We start from the raw sequence: 17,500 nt of genomic DNA, 5'->3' as shown, positions 1-17,500 counted from the left end.
GAACGGTGATGGGCATGCCTGTAAGAAGACCGGGAAAGAAGGGGAGATGTGAGGGGAGAGGAGGGGAAGAGTCAAGGGAGAGGGAAAGAGAGAGGAGAGGAAGCATTAATTCATCAGTACTTGGCGGCCTTCCAATCTATGACACACACACACACACACACACACACACACACACACACACGAAAAAAAAAGATTAATATTGAGTGTGTGTTGCGTGCGAAACTAAATTCCATCGTCTCTCTCTCTCTCTCTCTCTCTCTCTCTCTCTCTCTCTCTCTCTCATCATGACCAGCTTCACTGCGGCAGGAAGGCCACACCCCCAAACCAGCCACGCCTCCCTCGTCCTCCCTTACACGCCCAGCCCCGCATGCCGCCCCTCGCCCCCTCCCTCCGCCCACTGCTGCAGAGGTTCCTGAGCCGCCCTTCCTTTCCTTCTCTGAGTGACCGCCATCCTGCTCTGCCTCCCTCAAGGTCATCGTTGCCAGGATCCTCAAAATCTCTCCTGGTTTTTGTAACGATTGGTATTGTCATGTAGGGTTAGGTTAGGTTTGGATAGGTTTGGTTAGGTTAGGTTTGATTTGGTTAGGATAGGTTGGGTTAGGTTTTCCACTTCCTTATTATTGCTGTTTTTTTTTTTTTTGTTTTTATTCGAGGAGTGTCTGGTAATGAATGCAAAATTAGAGGGGAAAGAAAAAATGTTGGTCTATTAAGCTGTCAGCTCCGAAACAGTCTGAAATGTGTCTACCTATCTATTTGTTTTCATCTATCTATCTTTCTATCTATCTTCTATCTATCTATCTATCTATCTATCTATCTGTCTGTCTGTCAGTGTATTTATGTGTTTACTTACTGAGAAAGTTTTTTTTTTCTAACTCCCTCGATTCTATCTCTTTGATCGTCTTTTCGCTGTTACTGTTATTTCTTCTTATAGTTTTTTGTTTGTTCTTCTTTGCTTTTATTCGTCTTTTTTTCTTTATATTTTTCGAGGAGAGTTTTGTGTTTGTCTCTGTCTATCTTATGTGCCTGTTTTCTTATTTCTTTCTATCCATCACTTGTTTGTCTCTGTCAATCTATGTAAGTTTTCTTTTTTCTTATTTTTTTTTTCTATCTGTCTTTTCGTCAATCAGGCTTATTCTTTTTATCTAAGTATCTATTTTTTTTCTGGTTTCTTCCTCTTTGTTTGATCTTTGTTTACTTTTTTCTTTTATGTTCGTCATTCTCATGTCTATTTCTCTATTTCCGTTTCTCTGTTCGTCTGTCTTTTTTTGTCCATCCATACTACGGTTTGTCAGATTATCTATCCGTCCCCCGCCATCTCTCTCTCTCTCTCTCTCTCTCTCTCTCTCTCTCTCCTAAATATGAATAAAAGTATAAACAATTATATGTACTGGACCACAGATAACAGTAGATCTGGATTTGACACGAAAATCGCCGCGCTGCAGTAACGTACCCAAAGCCGGAGAACGGACCTTAAATTTCAAACCTCGAAATCTCAGCTTCTAGCCAACATGAATCTATGAAAATCACTGTGAAGCAAGCTAACTGTGTTTAATTCAATGCCTGAAAGCGATATCTAAATCCATACAACCGTGTCATTGTACCGCTCAGTTATACGAGTCAAACACGAGAATTTATATAGTACCAGGTGGATGTTTAAATACAACTTTAAGCTTACAGCTGTATTTCAAACACAAAATGCAAATTTTGTATCACTTATAAATTACTTTACATGATTTTGGCTGTCCACTTGCTCATCTGTTCTCCACACCTGTGAGTTTACGCCTCTTGTCATCACTCTGTGACCGTGTTACCTCCTGTGGCGACACCAGGTTTTCGCTTTTTTTTTTTTTTTACATCATTAACGCGAAGAAATATATCGCAGTAGTCACTATCAGTCACTGCCTAGGCATTGTTTCCTACCATTCTAGTCACTATTAATCATTCATCGGTTTGTTGCAGTCACGTTAGTAATCAGATGAGTTCAACATTTAACAGCACTCCACAGTACACTTCCACGTCACAGTGATGTCAATAACATGTCACTGTTCTTCACCAGTGTCACTATCTTTTCCCAAACTGACTATCTATATGGCACCAGATGTCATAACTGCAGTCATTGCCACCAGTTGCACGCGTCTCGGATTACGTCCCAGTTACAGCCTCTCACTCTGCCATTTTGTGTGGCCTCTCATTATATTTCACTGTAGTGTTTCACATTGTACGCCTCAAGTCACCACTAGCAGTTCTTCTCCACTGTACCACTGACTTATTACTCCGCATACAACACTCAGCGTCACCCTACACACGTCACGGTTGGATACACCACTCACAATGTTCACTCCTTAATCACCTCACTGTACTTCATTACTCATTGCATAGTGACATCACTAGCGACTGCATCACACACGCGCATAATAACATTTTCATGTGAGCCTCGACACAAGCTCTTCACACTTTCACTGTAAATCCATTGTTGGACAAAACTCTTTCAACAGCATTCACATTTCACTGTTTCATTGTCTCCACAGATATGTCAAAATGCCTGAACATGCACGTAACAATTATAACCCCTCATTCTTGGCTGCTGCGGTTTCCCTAGCACGACTGACTTGCAGTGCTGCCAGATCAAGTTGCCAAAAGTTCCCTGTTTTGCCTAAAAATATTTCCCTATTTAGCGCAGCATTTCCCTGTCGTAATTTTTTACTTCTTACATACGTACATACACATTCGTATATATATATATATATATATATATATATATATATATATATATATATATATATATATATATATATATATATATATATATATATATATATATATATATATATATATATATATATATATATATATATATATATATATATATATATATATATATACACACACACACACACACACACACACACACACACACACACACGAATATAATATAGCTGTCATAAGTTCAGCTATCAAGCAGGGGCGAGGGAAGGAAGGGGAGGGACGATATACGGATCTCATACGTGTCATGACACTGTTTGGGTGAATACGGGTCTCTATCGGTCTCGTAGAAAACAGGTTCAGCTAGCTAGCAAGGGCGAGGGAGGAAAGGGAAGGGACGGTATACGGGTCTCGTACAAGTCATGACGCTGTTTGGGGATGAGGGAAGGAAGAGTGAACGGCAGAGGAAGGATATAGTGATCGAGAGAGACCTCAGAAGTGGATTGAAATTCAATTGAGAGGGAAAGGAAACAATAAATCATTGATAAAAATTAATACAAATAATTATTGTACGGATGACGGGTGAAGAGGATGGAAGGAGGACAAGGGTGGGGACTGCGGATGAAGGGTGTAAGTCCGTTGGTCAAAATTTCTCTAGATTTTGGAACATTTTGAATTTTCTTCCCTGTTTCCCTGTTGAGACCTAAATTTCCCTAAAACAGGGAAATCTCCCTGCATCTGGCAGCTCTGCTGACTTGAACCGCTGCTCGCCTGAGATTTTAAAATGACTCATTCGCAGTAGACATGGGTGTATACAACTTGCCACAAGTATGTACATAATAATAATAATAATAATAATAATACGTAGTTTCCTCCAGGTAGAGGTCAGCGGAGCCCTTAGTCTGGTGCACCTCACAGCCTCCACAAATGCACACGCCTTCCCACTGCTGTGGTATTTAGTAATGATTAGCATTTCCTTAAAAATGCACCTTATACTGTATAAAACTTTACAAAATTATAACTTTAACAGTCAGCTGCCGCGTACTATCAGTCGACCGCTTTGGGTACGTTACTACAGTGGCGGCGCGCGCGGCTCCGCACTCCCATGTCAAATCCAGATTTACTGTTATCTGTGACTGGACATATAATTTTTTCTTCGCCTTTTCTTGTTTGTATAATAATGAAATGATGCTTCACTTCACGACAGATTAGTCCTTGGAAATGGAGCGATGTTGAAAGGGAAATCGCCAAAACACGGTAAAAATGTCAAGTCGAGCAGATTACTCAGATGATAACAAAAGGCAGAGATAACAATCAGTCGAGTTTGTGATAATACTGTTGTTGTCATAAGAAGTGATTACCACCCACTGCGTCTAACAATAGCAAAGTGGTTATTAGTTTGACATTGTACATTTTCTTTTTTCTTTTTTTCGTCCTTTCGTTCTTATCATTATCTTCTTTTTTCTTATTATTTGTTTACTGTTTTTCCTCTGGTCTTTGATAAAAATGTAGTGGTTAGTTTTGGCATGATATATCTTCTCTTCCATTTATATCCTCTTCGTTATCTGCCTTTTTACTTGTTCTTTTTTACGCCTTTGTGTTCCCTCTTCTGCTCCTCTCCTCTACCATAATGTCACCAGAATCGTAACTCTCTAAACCTGAGTAACGTTTCTCTGAGCTCCTAAGAACTAGACACCATTTATTCATACACTTGCGAAACCTCCCCGGCTTATCGATGGCGTGAGGTGCAGCGAACACACGCGTTTGCCTCCCATATAAACAGCTGGTGATGAGAAAGAGCTGATATGGGAAGGTCTCTCTCTCTCTCTCTCTCTCTCTCTCTCTCTCTCTCTTCTTAACAGTATTTCTATATCATTCGGTGGTTTCTTATCATCGTGCTGTGTTTTGAAAGAACAGACAACGCAGAGTAGCCTAGTTTGTTGATCATTGATAAGATTGAAAATTATATCAATAAATTACATACGTACATGAGGGTGTTACTGATATCATATCCAAGTTTGATGATGACACTTAAACCAACGAGTACCGTAGTCTCGAATGAACGAATAAAACAAATACAGAACCAGCTAGACAAGTTGTCAGAGATGGAGCAAACCTGGCAATAATTTCTAATGTGGCTGCGTGGAGAGTGCTGTACATTGGGTATCGAAACGAAAACGCAAAGTACATTTTGATTGGTACCCAACTTAATGTAGATAGTGAAATTGATTTACGAGTAAAAATACAGAATAACCTAAAAACTTAGCCAGCAATGCAGAGAAGTCGTAAAAAAAAAAAAAAAAAAAAAAGAACAAATTATGTCATTGGCTTTTCGTCAGGTCATTTGATCATAAATTTAAAGATACAATCCTCACTCTGTATAACTCTTCTGTTCCTCCACTTCTGGAATATTGCGTTCCAGTTATGTTCCTCTTATTACCGGAAAGACAGACAGATTAGAACGAGTTCAGCGAAGAGTAACACAAAATATCCCAAACTTATGAAACAAATCATACGAAGATCATCTTAAAGAATTAAATATATTCCCTTTACCTCAAAGAACATTATAGGAGGTGACTTATTTCAATGTTGAGAATCATCAAATATATTGATAACATGGAATACAGTAAGCATATCACGATAGATTGTTCAAGTTATACACCTCGAAACGATTGTAAAATTGTTGGGAATTCCTTCCACTCATGATTTTTTTTTCCCCATCGCGTCGTCGATCTATGGAATGGACACACTCAAGACGTGAATAATTGTAATATCAAAGAGAATGAGTATGGAGGTCCTTATCCTTGTCTTCTCCATTGCTGACGCAGATAATACCATGAATTATAATAAAAACACCCTTGGAAACTCCTTTAACTCCTACTACAGTCTTCTTAAAAGAAAAGAAAAAATACGTATGAGATGATTATTCGGGTTCCTATACTTGTATTTCTCCATTTGTGACGCAGAGGACTCGCTAATGTACGTCATGAAAACACTTGATTATTCGGGTTCTTATATTTGTTAGTTTTTTTTCCAATTAAGGAAGAACGGTCCTTAAACTATCACTACAGTAGAATCATGAAAGCACCCTTGAAAACTCCTTCAACTTTCATTGGAGTTTGTGAAAGACTGTCTAGATAAGGAATCCAAACGTTTGAGGGTGCAGTTTCCAGAGGTCGTTACTGGCACGAGTTAAACGTTGGCCAGCGATGCTCCGGATTTTACGGCTCACCACACTCGCCGCTCGCTGGCGTCCCCAGCTCAGGAATGCTGGGGTTCGTTGTCATGGTGTAACTTTAAGCGCGATTCTTCCTTCTCTGTACACATTTCATTCCCAAACCTTCCCCAAAAGATCCCATTGGATGCTCTGCCCTTATCGTCCTCGAAAATATTCCTTAACATTTTGAGCGTCTTACCATCCTCTTATCCATCACGTCCCAGTGCAGTGCTGCTGAATATCACGGACCTCTTGAACATCTGGTGGTAGTTATGAACCATCTCGTGTATAGCGTAAGACAGTACACATAAAGTAAACAGTATTACCTAAACACATGTTCTTACTCTCTCAGGAAAATAAAGATAATAGTCACTCCATACAAATACTAAATACAATAACCTCATGTAAATTAAACAACTTCATACAAAAATGTAATGAATGTAAATAATGAATTTCTATTTGACCTTCACAGACTCCTGAAGCCACTTATGAACCCCTGGTAGTGTTGAGGATCTTAGAAGTGTGTGTGTGTGTGTGTGTGTGTGTGTGTGTGTGTGTGTGTGTGTGTGTGTGTGTGTGTGTGTGTGTGTGTGTGTATGATTCTAGTGAATGTTCAAAGGGTACTCTCCATGACTAATCGGGAGAAATTTTAAAAAACCCGAATAATCATCTCATGGTCTTTCAATATACGTAGTTCATCTTAGGAGAACATTTCAACATACGAGTTCGGAATCTTAAACAAACCAGAAATAGTGAATACTCAAACATTTCACCGCCTTCTTTCAACTAAATAGCTACGTTTCCTTAAATTCCAATGACACAATAACAGGAATCTCGCATCACTGGAAAAATACCACTGAGAACCAATCTGAACCATATTTTTCCTTCTCATTTTGTGTGTATTTTCAACCTAGTGTCTTAACCTTCCTTATAAATTTGCAGCAGACACTGAATTCCCGTGTTAGCTTCGCGTATATCCTCTATTAAATAAGTAAATCAATAAAACGAGCCTACAGTATATATAGATTGAAAAGAAAGATGTATAGGTAGCGTGTTATGTATGCAGATCAGCGTATTCCTGGTCTTGAAAAAAAGCAATAAAGAAAACGAGGCTATAAATAGAGAGAAATGAAAGAAGATAGCGTGAGTGATGTGAACAGATCAGCGTAGCGTCAGAGGCTCGCGTGCCAGCCAGTCAACACAAACCACGCCGAAGACACGCGATGCACCTGACGCGGGACTTGCCAACCCTTGACTCTTTTACCTCGACTATTTCCAAAGGTTTCTCTTGTAAATAATGTCGAAATCTTGTTAATCCGTGTCTAATAGCTTAAATTACTTGATGACACGTTTCACTTCAATAACTAGTGTAGAAATGTGTCAGAATACGATTTTGTTTTGTTTTCAAAGGTCACATAGACAACGAGGATTCCTGCACTCACATCTTGGTCTTTAACCTCAAACAGAGTCAATTACATAGTATACATACCATACCAGCATTCCCACACGATTGACCTTCACAGCCCCACACTTCTACACTCATTCACACTCTTAGCCTTGACTGCTCCTGGTGGAAAAAGTACTACTTGAAAGAAAACATATAACAACACGTGAATAAAAAGAAATAAGTTGGTTTTTTTTTCAGACAATAGGAAAGGAATAGAAACTAAGTAAATAGGAAACGGCTGTTTTTTCACAGTACGGTACATGCATGTCAGTACGGTAAAAGTACGGTAATGGCTCGTTGTTATTATGGTACGAAGCATTTCTTTTTCACGGTACAGTAACGATTTGAGGACGGTACAGTACGGTTTGTTAATATCGTGCGTATAAAGGTAAGAGACTATTAATTTATGTCTTTATTTTCGTCCATGGTTGGGTTTCTTAACACGTTATGATTGCTCTAATAACAAAACTGCTTAGTAGTAAAGAAGTCTTTCTTATCCTGCTCTCAGATATAGCTACCGGTTCTCAAACAGAGGGATAGATGAACAGAGTAGACTCAGCAATCAGATTGTTGAATGCAAAGTTAACAGTCAAGACCACACAAAGTTATGGATGGGATGGTAGGTGAAATAGGTATAGGCAAGTTTCGTATAAAGACCGCATGTAGGCCTGATGACTTCTTGGAGCTTCTCTAGCTTTCATGTTGCATTTATGTACCAAGCTTTCTCCACGTCATGCATTATACAGCACACACTCCTACCGCTGCCTCGTCTAGCGCTGCCTGAGTACCAATAGCACCGGTGACATGTGGTTAAGATGAGCAGCCGCGCGTGTTGCCTCCCTGACACTGACACTCACACACTCAAGAATGAATGAAGGTGCGCTCGGAGGTATTTCTGTCCCTCGTGGTTCCCGTCCAATCCTCGCTACGTGGCCGAGACGCTAAGGCCGTGCATGACTCAGCTGTGGGGGTCATTAAGGGCACTTACTCACGACTCTCCTTCTTTTCTCGAGTCTTGGCCTGTTTCATTATGTATGTGTGGGTCTGGTGGCTCCTTGCAGCTTCCCGTAATGTTCTTGCTTGTGTATTCTGTTCTGTTGCTTTGTTATTTTGATTTTCAGCTTTGTGAGTCGTTAATGATTTACCAAAACCTTTCCCTCCTCCTTTGTCTCCAGCCTCAACCTGTTAAGATACACATGTGAGTGTGATGGCTTCTTGGCTTGCAGCTTCCCGTATGTTATCTTATAATTTCCTGCTTTCTCCTCTGTCTTCATTTACTTTTTTTTCATTTCTTATTCTTATCGCTCTCCTCGTTATGGGGTCTGTGTTTCTTGCTGGCTCCTCCCACCAGTTCCTGTCTCGTGTATTGTGTTCGCTGGTCCTTTTACTGCACGTCAGTTTTGTGGGTCATTAAAGACAATGCATTTATCCAAAACTTTCCTTCTTTCTTCCCTTCTTAATCCTCAGCCTTAACCTAGTTCTGTACACGGCTTCTTGCAAATTCCTTTTTCTTTTTTCTTGTGTTCTTATGATATGTTCTTAAATATCGCTATTACTTTATCAAACTCACGTACATCGACCAGTTGAATTGATCGTGCACTGATAAATTCAACCAAACATTATAGAATACACAAATACATTAGGCATAGGGAGCCATCCTTGCGTGGCTGCATCATTCTCTTGCCGCACAAAGCAGAGGTCGTTGGGAAAGCAGCGGTGGGTGCCTCAGTTAACCCTTGCCGCTCCAGTAATGATAGGCGTTCACGGGCGGCGAGGAGAGGGAATCACGTTGCGGTGCCGCTGTTACTGGGAGGGGCTGCGGGACTGCCAAGCAGACCTGGCCAACGCATATTCATCTGACCCGTAATCTTGCCACTACACAGGTGATGCAGGAGATTCTAGCTCGGCTCCGAGTGGTGATAGCGGCAGGAGGCTTATCCTTCAGGTGACTGGTGAGGCTGGTAGAAAGGGAGAAGGGGAGGGTTAGCCGGCAGTGAGTCTGTCTGCATGTGTCTGTCTGGCTCGCCCGGCACCACGCCTTTAACACGGCACTGCCTGGCTGGCCGCCCACGACACTTAGTGCAGTTTTACATTACTTTCCCGACTGCCCCATCTGATGCAGATACACGCACGCACACACGCACATGGGACCGCAAAGCTTTCCCTCCCTCGCCACTTCGCTTCTTCTCTCTCAGCTCACCGTCTCCAGCCATATCGATCCAGTGTTTTCACCGCAACACGACACGCAGACTCGATCGAATCTCAGACCAGTGGCAGTAATGAAGTCACGTTGAGCCGCGGAGGGAACAAAGATTTTAATCCCAGCCGCTCCTTCTCTGTGGTGCCCATGGGGGATGGGTCTGCAGGAGGAGGAGGAGGAGGAGGAGGAGGAGGAGGAGGAAGGAGAAGCTGGAGGAGGAGAAGTAGAACAGAGACAAGGGACATCTTCCTGTCTTTTTTACGAGCCTTAGTCTCTCCTCTCATATTGCTCTCCCCCAGTTACTGAGTCTACGTAAGGCTTGCCTACATCTGCATCTCTCTCTCTCTCTCTCTCTCTCTCTCTCTCTCTCTCTCTCTCTCTCTCTCTCTCTCTCTCTCTCTCATCTGGTTACTTTCATAGCCACCTCTGCTTCGTACCATCCTCCTCATGAACCACCACCGCCTCCCTCTTCCCTCTTCCTCCTCCTCCTCTTCACTTCTTCACATTCTCCTTCACCGCTTCATTACAACTATTGGCTTATTGCTCAATACTAAAGTTTTCCTCTCCCTTCCCCTACTGTTCCTCCTCCTCCTCCTCCTCCTCCTCCTCCTCCTCTTCTTCCTCTTCTTTCTCCTCTAACCTGTCAACTTTCCCCGATGTCACTGATGATGCAATGGTTATTTTAGCACTGTCGGCACTTGTTGGCACTTTGGCAATGGTGTTTGTGTGCATGTAGGAGGATGGAGGGCGGGAAAAGTTGCTGGCCATGAATATTACTAAGCAGAGATGTTCTAGTGGTGCAGTTTTTGTTGTGTGTGTGTGTGTGTGTGTGTGTGTGTGTGTGTGTGTGAGGGGAAGGTTGGTGGCTAGGAATATCAGTAAGGTGTAGCGTCTTTATTGATTCACCAAGGTACCTCACAGCCACGCCCATCCACTCACTCTATTCCTTGACCACCCCTCCACATCTTCGACGCACACTTCCCCCACTTGTTCTATCCACTCTTTCCCCTTCAGCAGCCTCCCAGCTTCCCTATAGTACGTTACCCAGTTTTCTTTCTTTCCACTTCTCCACTTCATCCTTCCCTCCTTTAGCCTCTTCTTTCTCTCTCCACCAGCATCTCACCCTTACCTTATCAAATCTCTCCACCCTTCCACCTCTCAACGCTTCTATACCTTTCTTAACTTCTTCACCTCGTCTTCTCACTCCTCCACATCACCTCCTCTCCTCCACCTCCTCCTCCTTATCCTTATACCTTCTCTCATCCACTTTTGAATAGAATAACATCATCCACCTAACCCCCTCCATTTTGACATTCTTTCCCTCCACTCATCCATCTTCCAAATGTTTCTCCCCCTTCAGTTCCAATCCATATCTTCAATTCCTCCTCCTCCTCCTCCTCCTCCTCCTTCTCTTCCTCCTCCTCTTCTCAAAACTAGTAATTTATCACCCTTCCCTCACCCAATCATTCCATTTCACCTCAATCACCGAACTACCGCCTCTCCCTTCCCCCTCTCCCCAACATCGCTAACTCCTCCTCAACAAAGCCCCTCCTTCCCTTCCTTCCTCCCTCCCCTTCTCACCTCCTTCTCCCCCCACTCCTCCCTCCTTCTGCAGCAAGTCTCGGAGAAAAGTCACAACAAAGAACACCATCGTTTCGTATTTCATCGGTTGACTTCGAAGGAAATGAGAGAAAGAAGGAAAGACGGAAAGAAAGAAAGAAAGAAAGAAAGAAAGAAAGATAGAGAGAAGGAAGGAAGGAAAGAAAATGAGAGATAACGTAAATTGATAGACATTCAGATGCAAGGGGAAAAAGAGAGAGAGAGAGAGAGAGAGAGAGAGAGAGAGAGAGAGAGAGAGAGAGAGAGAGAGAGAGAGAATCAAACTTTAAAGAAAATGTCTAGTGAATAAAGGAAAAGAGATGAGAGAGAGAGAGAGAGAGAGAGAGAGAGAGAGAGAGAGAGAGAGAGAGAGAGAGAGAGATCCCAAATTTTAAGTATAGACACGCAACATTAAGCCCAATACAACACAAACTCAACTTGAACACACACACACACACACACACACACACACACACACACACACACCACCACCACCACAACAAACAAGAAGAATGAACCCATGTCTATGCCAAGCTTGCCTGGGAGCAGCGCCACCTGCCGCCGGCCTAGTCACGCGCTGAACAGACACACATAAAAGCAAAGACCTGCACGGAAATAGAGAAACACGGCACGGCACGGCACGGGAGCACGCAGACCTCCCCCCCCCGCTCACTCCCTCATACCAAACCCTCAGTCGTCCGCCGCTAACTTCGCAATACGGAGCGAAATTAGAGGTGTACATTATAAGATTAATGTAATTGAGGTACTACAGAGATAAAGCTGAGGTGGGGTGTGGTGTGCGTGCATGTGTCTATTGCAATGAGGTGAAACTGACGCTCATACTCAGAAACGTCTTGTCCTCTCACCACGACAATTTTCCAAGGCCACAAAGACAACTGGCCGGGTGTTCAAGACAGTTTCTCCTTATGATAAACTAGAAATCTTGCCAGTCCATCATCAGAACCATAAGAATACTTTTAAAAATATGAGATCTTCAACTAAAGCCTTTGGAGGAGAGTAGTGATGGTGAGAAAGCAATGCAGTTTAGAATACTGGCCTGAGCTTGTATTAGGGATGGCTAGAAAAGAAGGAGGATGGAGTTAGATCTATACCAGCCAGAAGAAGGTGAGGAAGAGCCGATATGGTTTATCTATGGATGCAGCGAAGGAGAATGTGCTTGTAATGGGTGAGAGTGGCCTGGTGTGGCTGTGTTAAGAGGAGAGACTGGATGAAGAGAAGAAAAAAGGATGCTAGCGATGGATTTTTACTAGGTAACTAAAATATTTGCCATTAAAAAGACAGCTGCAAATTTCAAGACATGTACTTAAGGAGAGGATTCATAAATAAAATGTTTAGAAATGAAAGAAATACACAGAATCATCTGCATAATTAGTATCAATTCTAAGTAAATTATCCGCACATTTCTTTAAGTTAAAGGCTGCGGCACATCTTCACCAGTGCTGTACGTGGCACCGTGCAGCTGCCTGTGAATCATGTCTCAGTAACAATATCCGTGAATGTGTGGCAGTAGGGAAGGCGAGGAAGGGAATCATATTGTTACCGTTTGTACCACTGGGCTGAGAGGAAGATCAAGACATAGGACTGGAGACATGTACCAGCACCACTACGTGTATTCATTAACAATCTTTTCCACAAATACTAAGACTTCTTAAGATACAAAGGAGTAACGGTCATATGTTAAAAATGAATGTATGCCGTGTGTTGGGAGTAGACATACGAGTAGTGTCCCAAAAACACACAACGTCAAGGGTAAGCAGTGAACAAGCCTTTAATCAGCAGCTGTTTGTTCAGTGATAGTTCAGGGAAACGCACGGGTTGCTACTCCTGCTTTATCTATAAGTAATTCATTTGATGACAACAATTACATCCTGGACATGCGAACGTCAAGCAAACCGTCCATAAAATCTAGAAAAAAAAAAATTATCATAGGCTCAAAAATATAAACTCTCTCTGTGCTTTCCTTAATTCATCGGAAACAATATTATTAAATTTCCTCCTGATCTACTCCATTCACATGACTTTCACCACCACTACAGTCACCACACAGCGAGGTCATTACCCTGTCCCTCCCTAAACGTTCTATATCGTGTGAAAGAACCCCACGCGGCGGCGAGCACCCAGAGACAGACTAATAAGGCAGATAGAGAGAACCCTAAGGCTAAGTAGCTTCCTTCACACTGACCTTGTGGCTGAGGAGCGTGGCAAGCATTTTGTCTCAGAGTAGCTATGTAGTGATGGGAAGGTAGAGAGCGTGGACGAGAACTTAAATTCGCTAAACACAGTCAAAAACAAGGTAACTTGCTTGATCTGATTGAATTACGTGAACGCCTGGTGTGCGTGTGTGTGTGTGTGTGTGTGTGTTTGTGTGTGTATTGCTTCGGTTAAATTAAGAGATTCGAAACGTAAATTTTTTTTGCGAGTCTCCACGAAACCTGTTTTATTTTCCTTCTTTCTCTTTTTTCTATCTCTTTCTTCGTGTATTATAATTCGTTCAATAATCAAAACAACATCTCGCTTCCCACGAGCCACATCACAACAGCCCCGCATGAACACAGAGAAGCGAAGCAAACACTCGTGAACCGCACTACTGAGATAAGATTCGAGACGCCGAGGCTCCCTCCCTTCCTATTCCCGGACCCGCAGAGCTTACACCCTGTTCCTACTCGAGTACTGTCAGTGGCCGTGATAATTATAGAGGAGACAAGGCCATAAATAGATACAAAAGCTGTAACACGCACACAAGCACATCTAATCTAGCCATCATGTAATCTAATCTTATTTAATGTAACCTAACCTAACCTAGCCAAATTTACATAACTTTCTCTGTTCTCCTTCTATAAACTAGTATAGGTAAAGTAGTTTAGGTAGAACAATCTAACATCAACTCTGTAATTTTGACGTATCAATAAAGAAATAAACCGTATGGCGTCTCTTCCTGTTTTTAAATCTTACTGAGTCGATAGTTGTTACTTGTTGCTATGTTAATAAAGAAATGCACTGAATTTCATCTCTTTCTCTCTCTTTTTTCACTAAATCAGGCCTTAACTCGCTACTTATTGCTTATACAGAGTTAAATGAACTATTTCTCTTTCTAGAATATGTCACTTTGACTCGTTGCCTCTTCCTCTATATAATGAAATAAACTGAAGGACGTGGCTTTCTTCTTCTTCTTCTAAAAAAAAAAAAAAAAAAAAAAAGACCTATTAAGCGTCAACACGATGTCCCTTCCTCTGCAGGTGGCGTGCGAGGGCAGCAGACGGCGCCAAAGGAAGCTTCCTCTCCTCTAGTCGCCAATGAACCGACGGCACCCAAGGTCCTCACTAGCGTGCCGGGTCCCGCCACACAGCAGCACCTGAAGGAGCTCAACGCGATACAGGTAACGATGGTATTCTGAAACTGTCTTACACTACACACTGACTGCTTTCAAAAGACTAGTTGTCGGTACCTGGATTTTTAAGAGTGCTTTACGGTTTTAGTGACAGATTAACAAGATTTTTTATATTATTGACAAGGAACGCTCCTAAGAATACAGAAAATCCTCTGTGTGACTTTTGAAAATCCTCATGGTGGGAGAGTCTCTCAGAATACTGGCCTTTAATTCTTAATGGTACTAATTATTTTTATTTTATCCCAAGGAAATTGCGCTTATTAAAGATTATAGCACTTGTAAAGATGCCAAATATGTGAGTATATATCTTGCTGTGAGTGTAAAGTCTTCAAGACCTTCAAATTAGAGTGAAAAGTTAGAACACATTTTTTTTCGGTTTTCACGTCCTTTAACCCTTTTCCTGTTACGTGGCACATCCTTTTTCAGTTACTAGCCACTCTGAGACGAGTTTTTTTTTTTTTTCTCTCGTATTTTTCAGCCAACTCCAAACTGTATACAAATTAGTAGTGTAAAATCTTTTTCTTAAAACTCTTTTTTTTTATGTGTTTATAAAGATTTCAGACATAATTCTTAGTGAAGCAAATTGTCCCTTGTCGCAGTGAACGGGAGGCCATGCATCACGACTTTTGAGAAAGAGCAACAGTACTCAGGGGTTAATCAGCCAAGGAGGGTGCTCAGGATGGAAAGTCACAATGAATACTATATTTTGAAAATAAAATAAATGTTGTATTGCTATCACAAGTATTGCTGCTCAAGGGTTAATCAGTCAAGGAGGGTGTTCAGAATGGAGAGTCACAATGAACACTATTTGAAAAAGAGGTCAGCAATTTAAGAAAAAAAGAACAACAGTACTCAAGAGCTAATCAGTCAAGGAGGGTGAACAGGATGGAGTCACAATAAATACTACTACTCCTCTGCTATCACGAGCACGAGGAGGTCGGAAACTTTTATCTTACACTAATCTGAAGGAGTGACTTGAAGGAGAGATGTTGACAACTTAGGGCGACGACTGTTACTTGGTGCGGAAGTGTTAAAAAATGACTGATAAATAATAGACCTTTTTTTCCAGTTGCATAAGGGACTGATCAGGGACAGCAGAATGGGAGATAGTAGCAATAGTAACAGTACCCAGAGAAAGTATATTTAGTTCCGCAGTCATCTAACGTAACATTACAGCACTGTCAGGCACTGTTGTATATAATTAAAACTAACCTCCTCACCAACATAACCCAAGTGTATGTGTGTGTGTGTGTGTGTGTGTGTGTGTGTGTGTGTGTGTGTGTGTTTTGTTTAATGGATTTCTGAACGCACCTTAACTTTAGTGATATTATGAAAAAAAAAAAAATGCTCGGCTCACTATTTCAACATTGCGAATTCGATACCGGTTGGCTGCACGTTTTTTTCTTTCTTTTTTTTTCATACCGTGAGACATAACGCTTGTCTCGTAACCACCGCATCACAGGGCCTCGTAGTAACGTCGTCAGCCATAACCCAGTCCATTCCTCCTGCAGGAGTCGGGCGCCGTGTCGCTGTTCGTGGACTATGAGAGCTCCCTCGGGAACTACATGGTGGACGCTGACGGAAACACTATGCTGGATGTCTTCACGCAGATCTCCTCCCTCCCGCTGGGCTACAACCACCCCGACCTACTCAACATCCTCTCAGACCCCAGCAATGTGGTGGGTGCCTCCTCTTGCCTCCATCTTTCCTCCCACTCGTGGTGTGAACTCCTTATTTCTGTCTTTTTTTCTTCATTTCGTGGTGAAGATTCCTTAATTTCTATTTTTCCTTCCTTTATTCGTGATCTTAAACTCTTCGTGATGTAAACTACTTCAAATCGTGTTGTGAAATCTTTATTTTCCATCTTTGCTCCTTCAGTTTGGGATGTAACCTCGTTATTTTCATTTTTTCTCCTTCAATTCGTGATGTAGCTTCTTTACTTCTACCTTTCCTCCTTCAAATCGTGATGTAAACTTATTTCCTCAGTTAGTAATGTACGTAAACTCTTCATCTTGTTTATATCCTCCTTCAGTTTGTGGTGTAACCTCATTGCTATCTCTCCTCCTTCAATTAGTGATGTAATCTTCACATTTTTATCTTCCCTCCTCTGTTTCATGATTTAAATGTTAACTCATCTCGATTCACTATTTCTTTAACCTTTTATTTGTATCTCTCTTGGAGCGGTTATCGATACGCCTCTTTATTATTATTATTATTATTATTATTATTATTATTATTATTATTATTATTATTATTTCCAGAAAGTCTTCATCAACAGACCAGCTCTCGGTTCCTTCCCGAGTCCCACGTGGCCAGAGGACCTCCGTAGCTCCCTCCTACAGGCAAGTGTTTTTTTTTTTTTTCCTTCCTTCCTCTTCTTCCTCGCCACAGCAGATCAACCTTCTCCAACTCGCTCGGTCCTTTACACCGTCAGTCTCACCCATTGGAAACATGTCCTTTACTGCATCATTAAACTTTCTCTTAAGTCTTCCTCTCTTTCTCCTGCCGGCTAGATCCATCCAGCTGTTGTTTTATCTTGTTATGTAAGAGGGGAAATCTGACCAAGGGCAACAAAAACGAGTGAACAAAAAGGCCCACGAGATGCCAGTTTCTGAACAGTATCAAGAGAGTCAGCCAAAAGAAGGTGATAAATGTCTTGAAACCTCCCTCTTAAATAAGTTCAGGACATAGGTAGATGGAAATACAAAAGCAGGCAAGGAGTTCCAGAGTTTATCAGAGAGAGGGATGAATAATTGAGAGTACTATAATTATAGTTAACTCTTGCGTTAGAGAGGTGGACAGAATAAGAATGAGTGGTGTTGTTTCTTCTTCTTCTTCTTCTACTTCTTCTTCTTCTTCGGTCAGCTTATCAACAATAACAACGGCAACAACAACAGGAACAGGAACATGAGCAGCTACACCACC

General features: G+C 41.7%; 1 protein-coding gene across 1 annotated transcript in view; it reads left to right on the top strand.

The window, feature by feature from the left end:
• The window catches only part of LOC123514542 (4-aminobutyrate aminotransferase, mitochondrial-like), a 46,083-nt gene that overhangs the window by 17,544 nt on the left and 11,039 nt on the right, over positions 1-17,500 (top strand). Inside the window, exons 2-4 of the mRNA XM_045272466.1 lie at positions 14,424-14,563; positions 16,087-16,254; positions 16,837-16,917. Of these exons, the coding sequence (XP_045128401.1) occupies positions 14,424-14,563; positions 16,087-16,254; positions 16,837-16,917 (389 nt within the window). The remainder of the gene's footprint in view (positions 1-14,423; positions 14,564-16,086; positions 16,255-16,836; positions 16,918-17,500) is intronic.

This window comes from Portunus trituberculatus, chromosome 38 (genome assembly GCF_017591435.1).
Source record: "Portunus trituberculatus isolate SZX2019 chromosome 38, ASM1759143v1, whole genome shotgun sequence".
Classification (NCBI taxonomy): domain Eukaryota; kingdom Metazoa; phylum Arthropoda; class Malacostraca; order Decapoda; family Portunidae; genus Portunus; species Portunus trituberculatus.
This window is presented reverse-complemented; position numbering and strand designations above follow the sequence as displayed.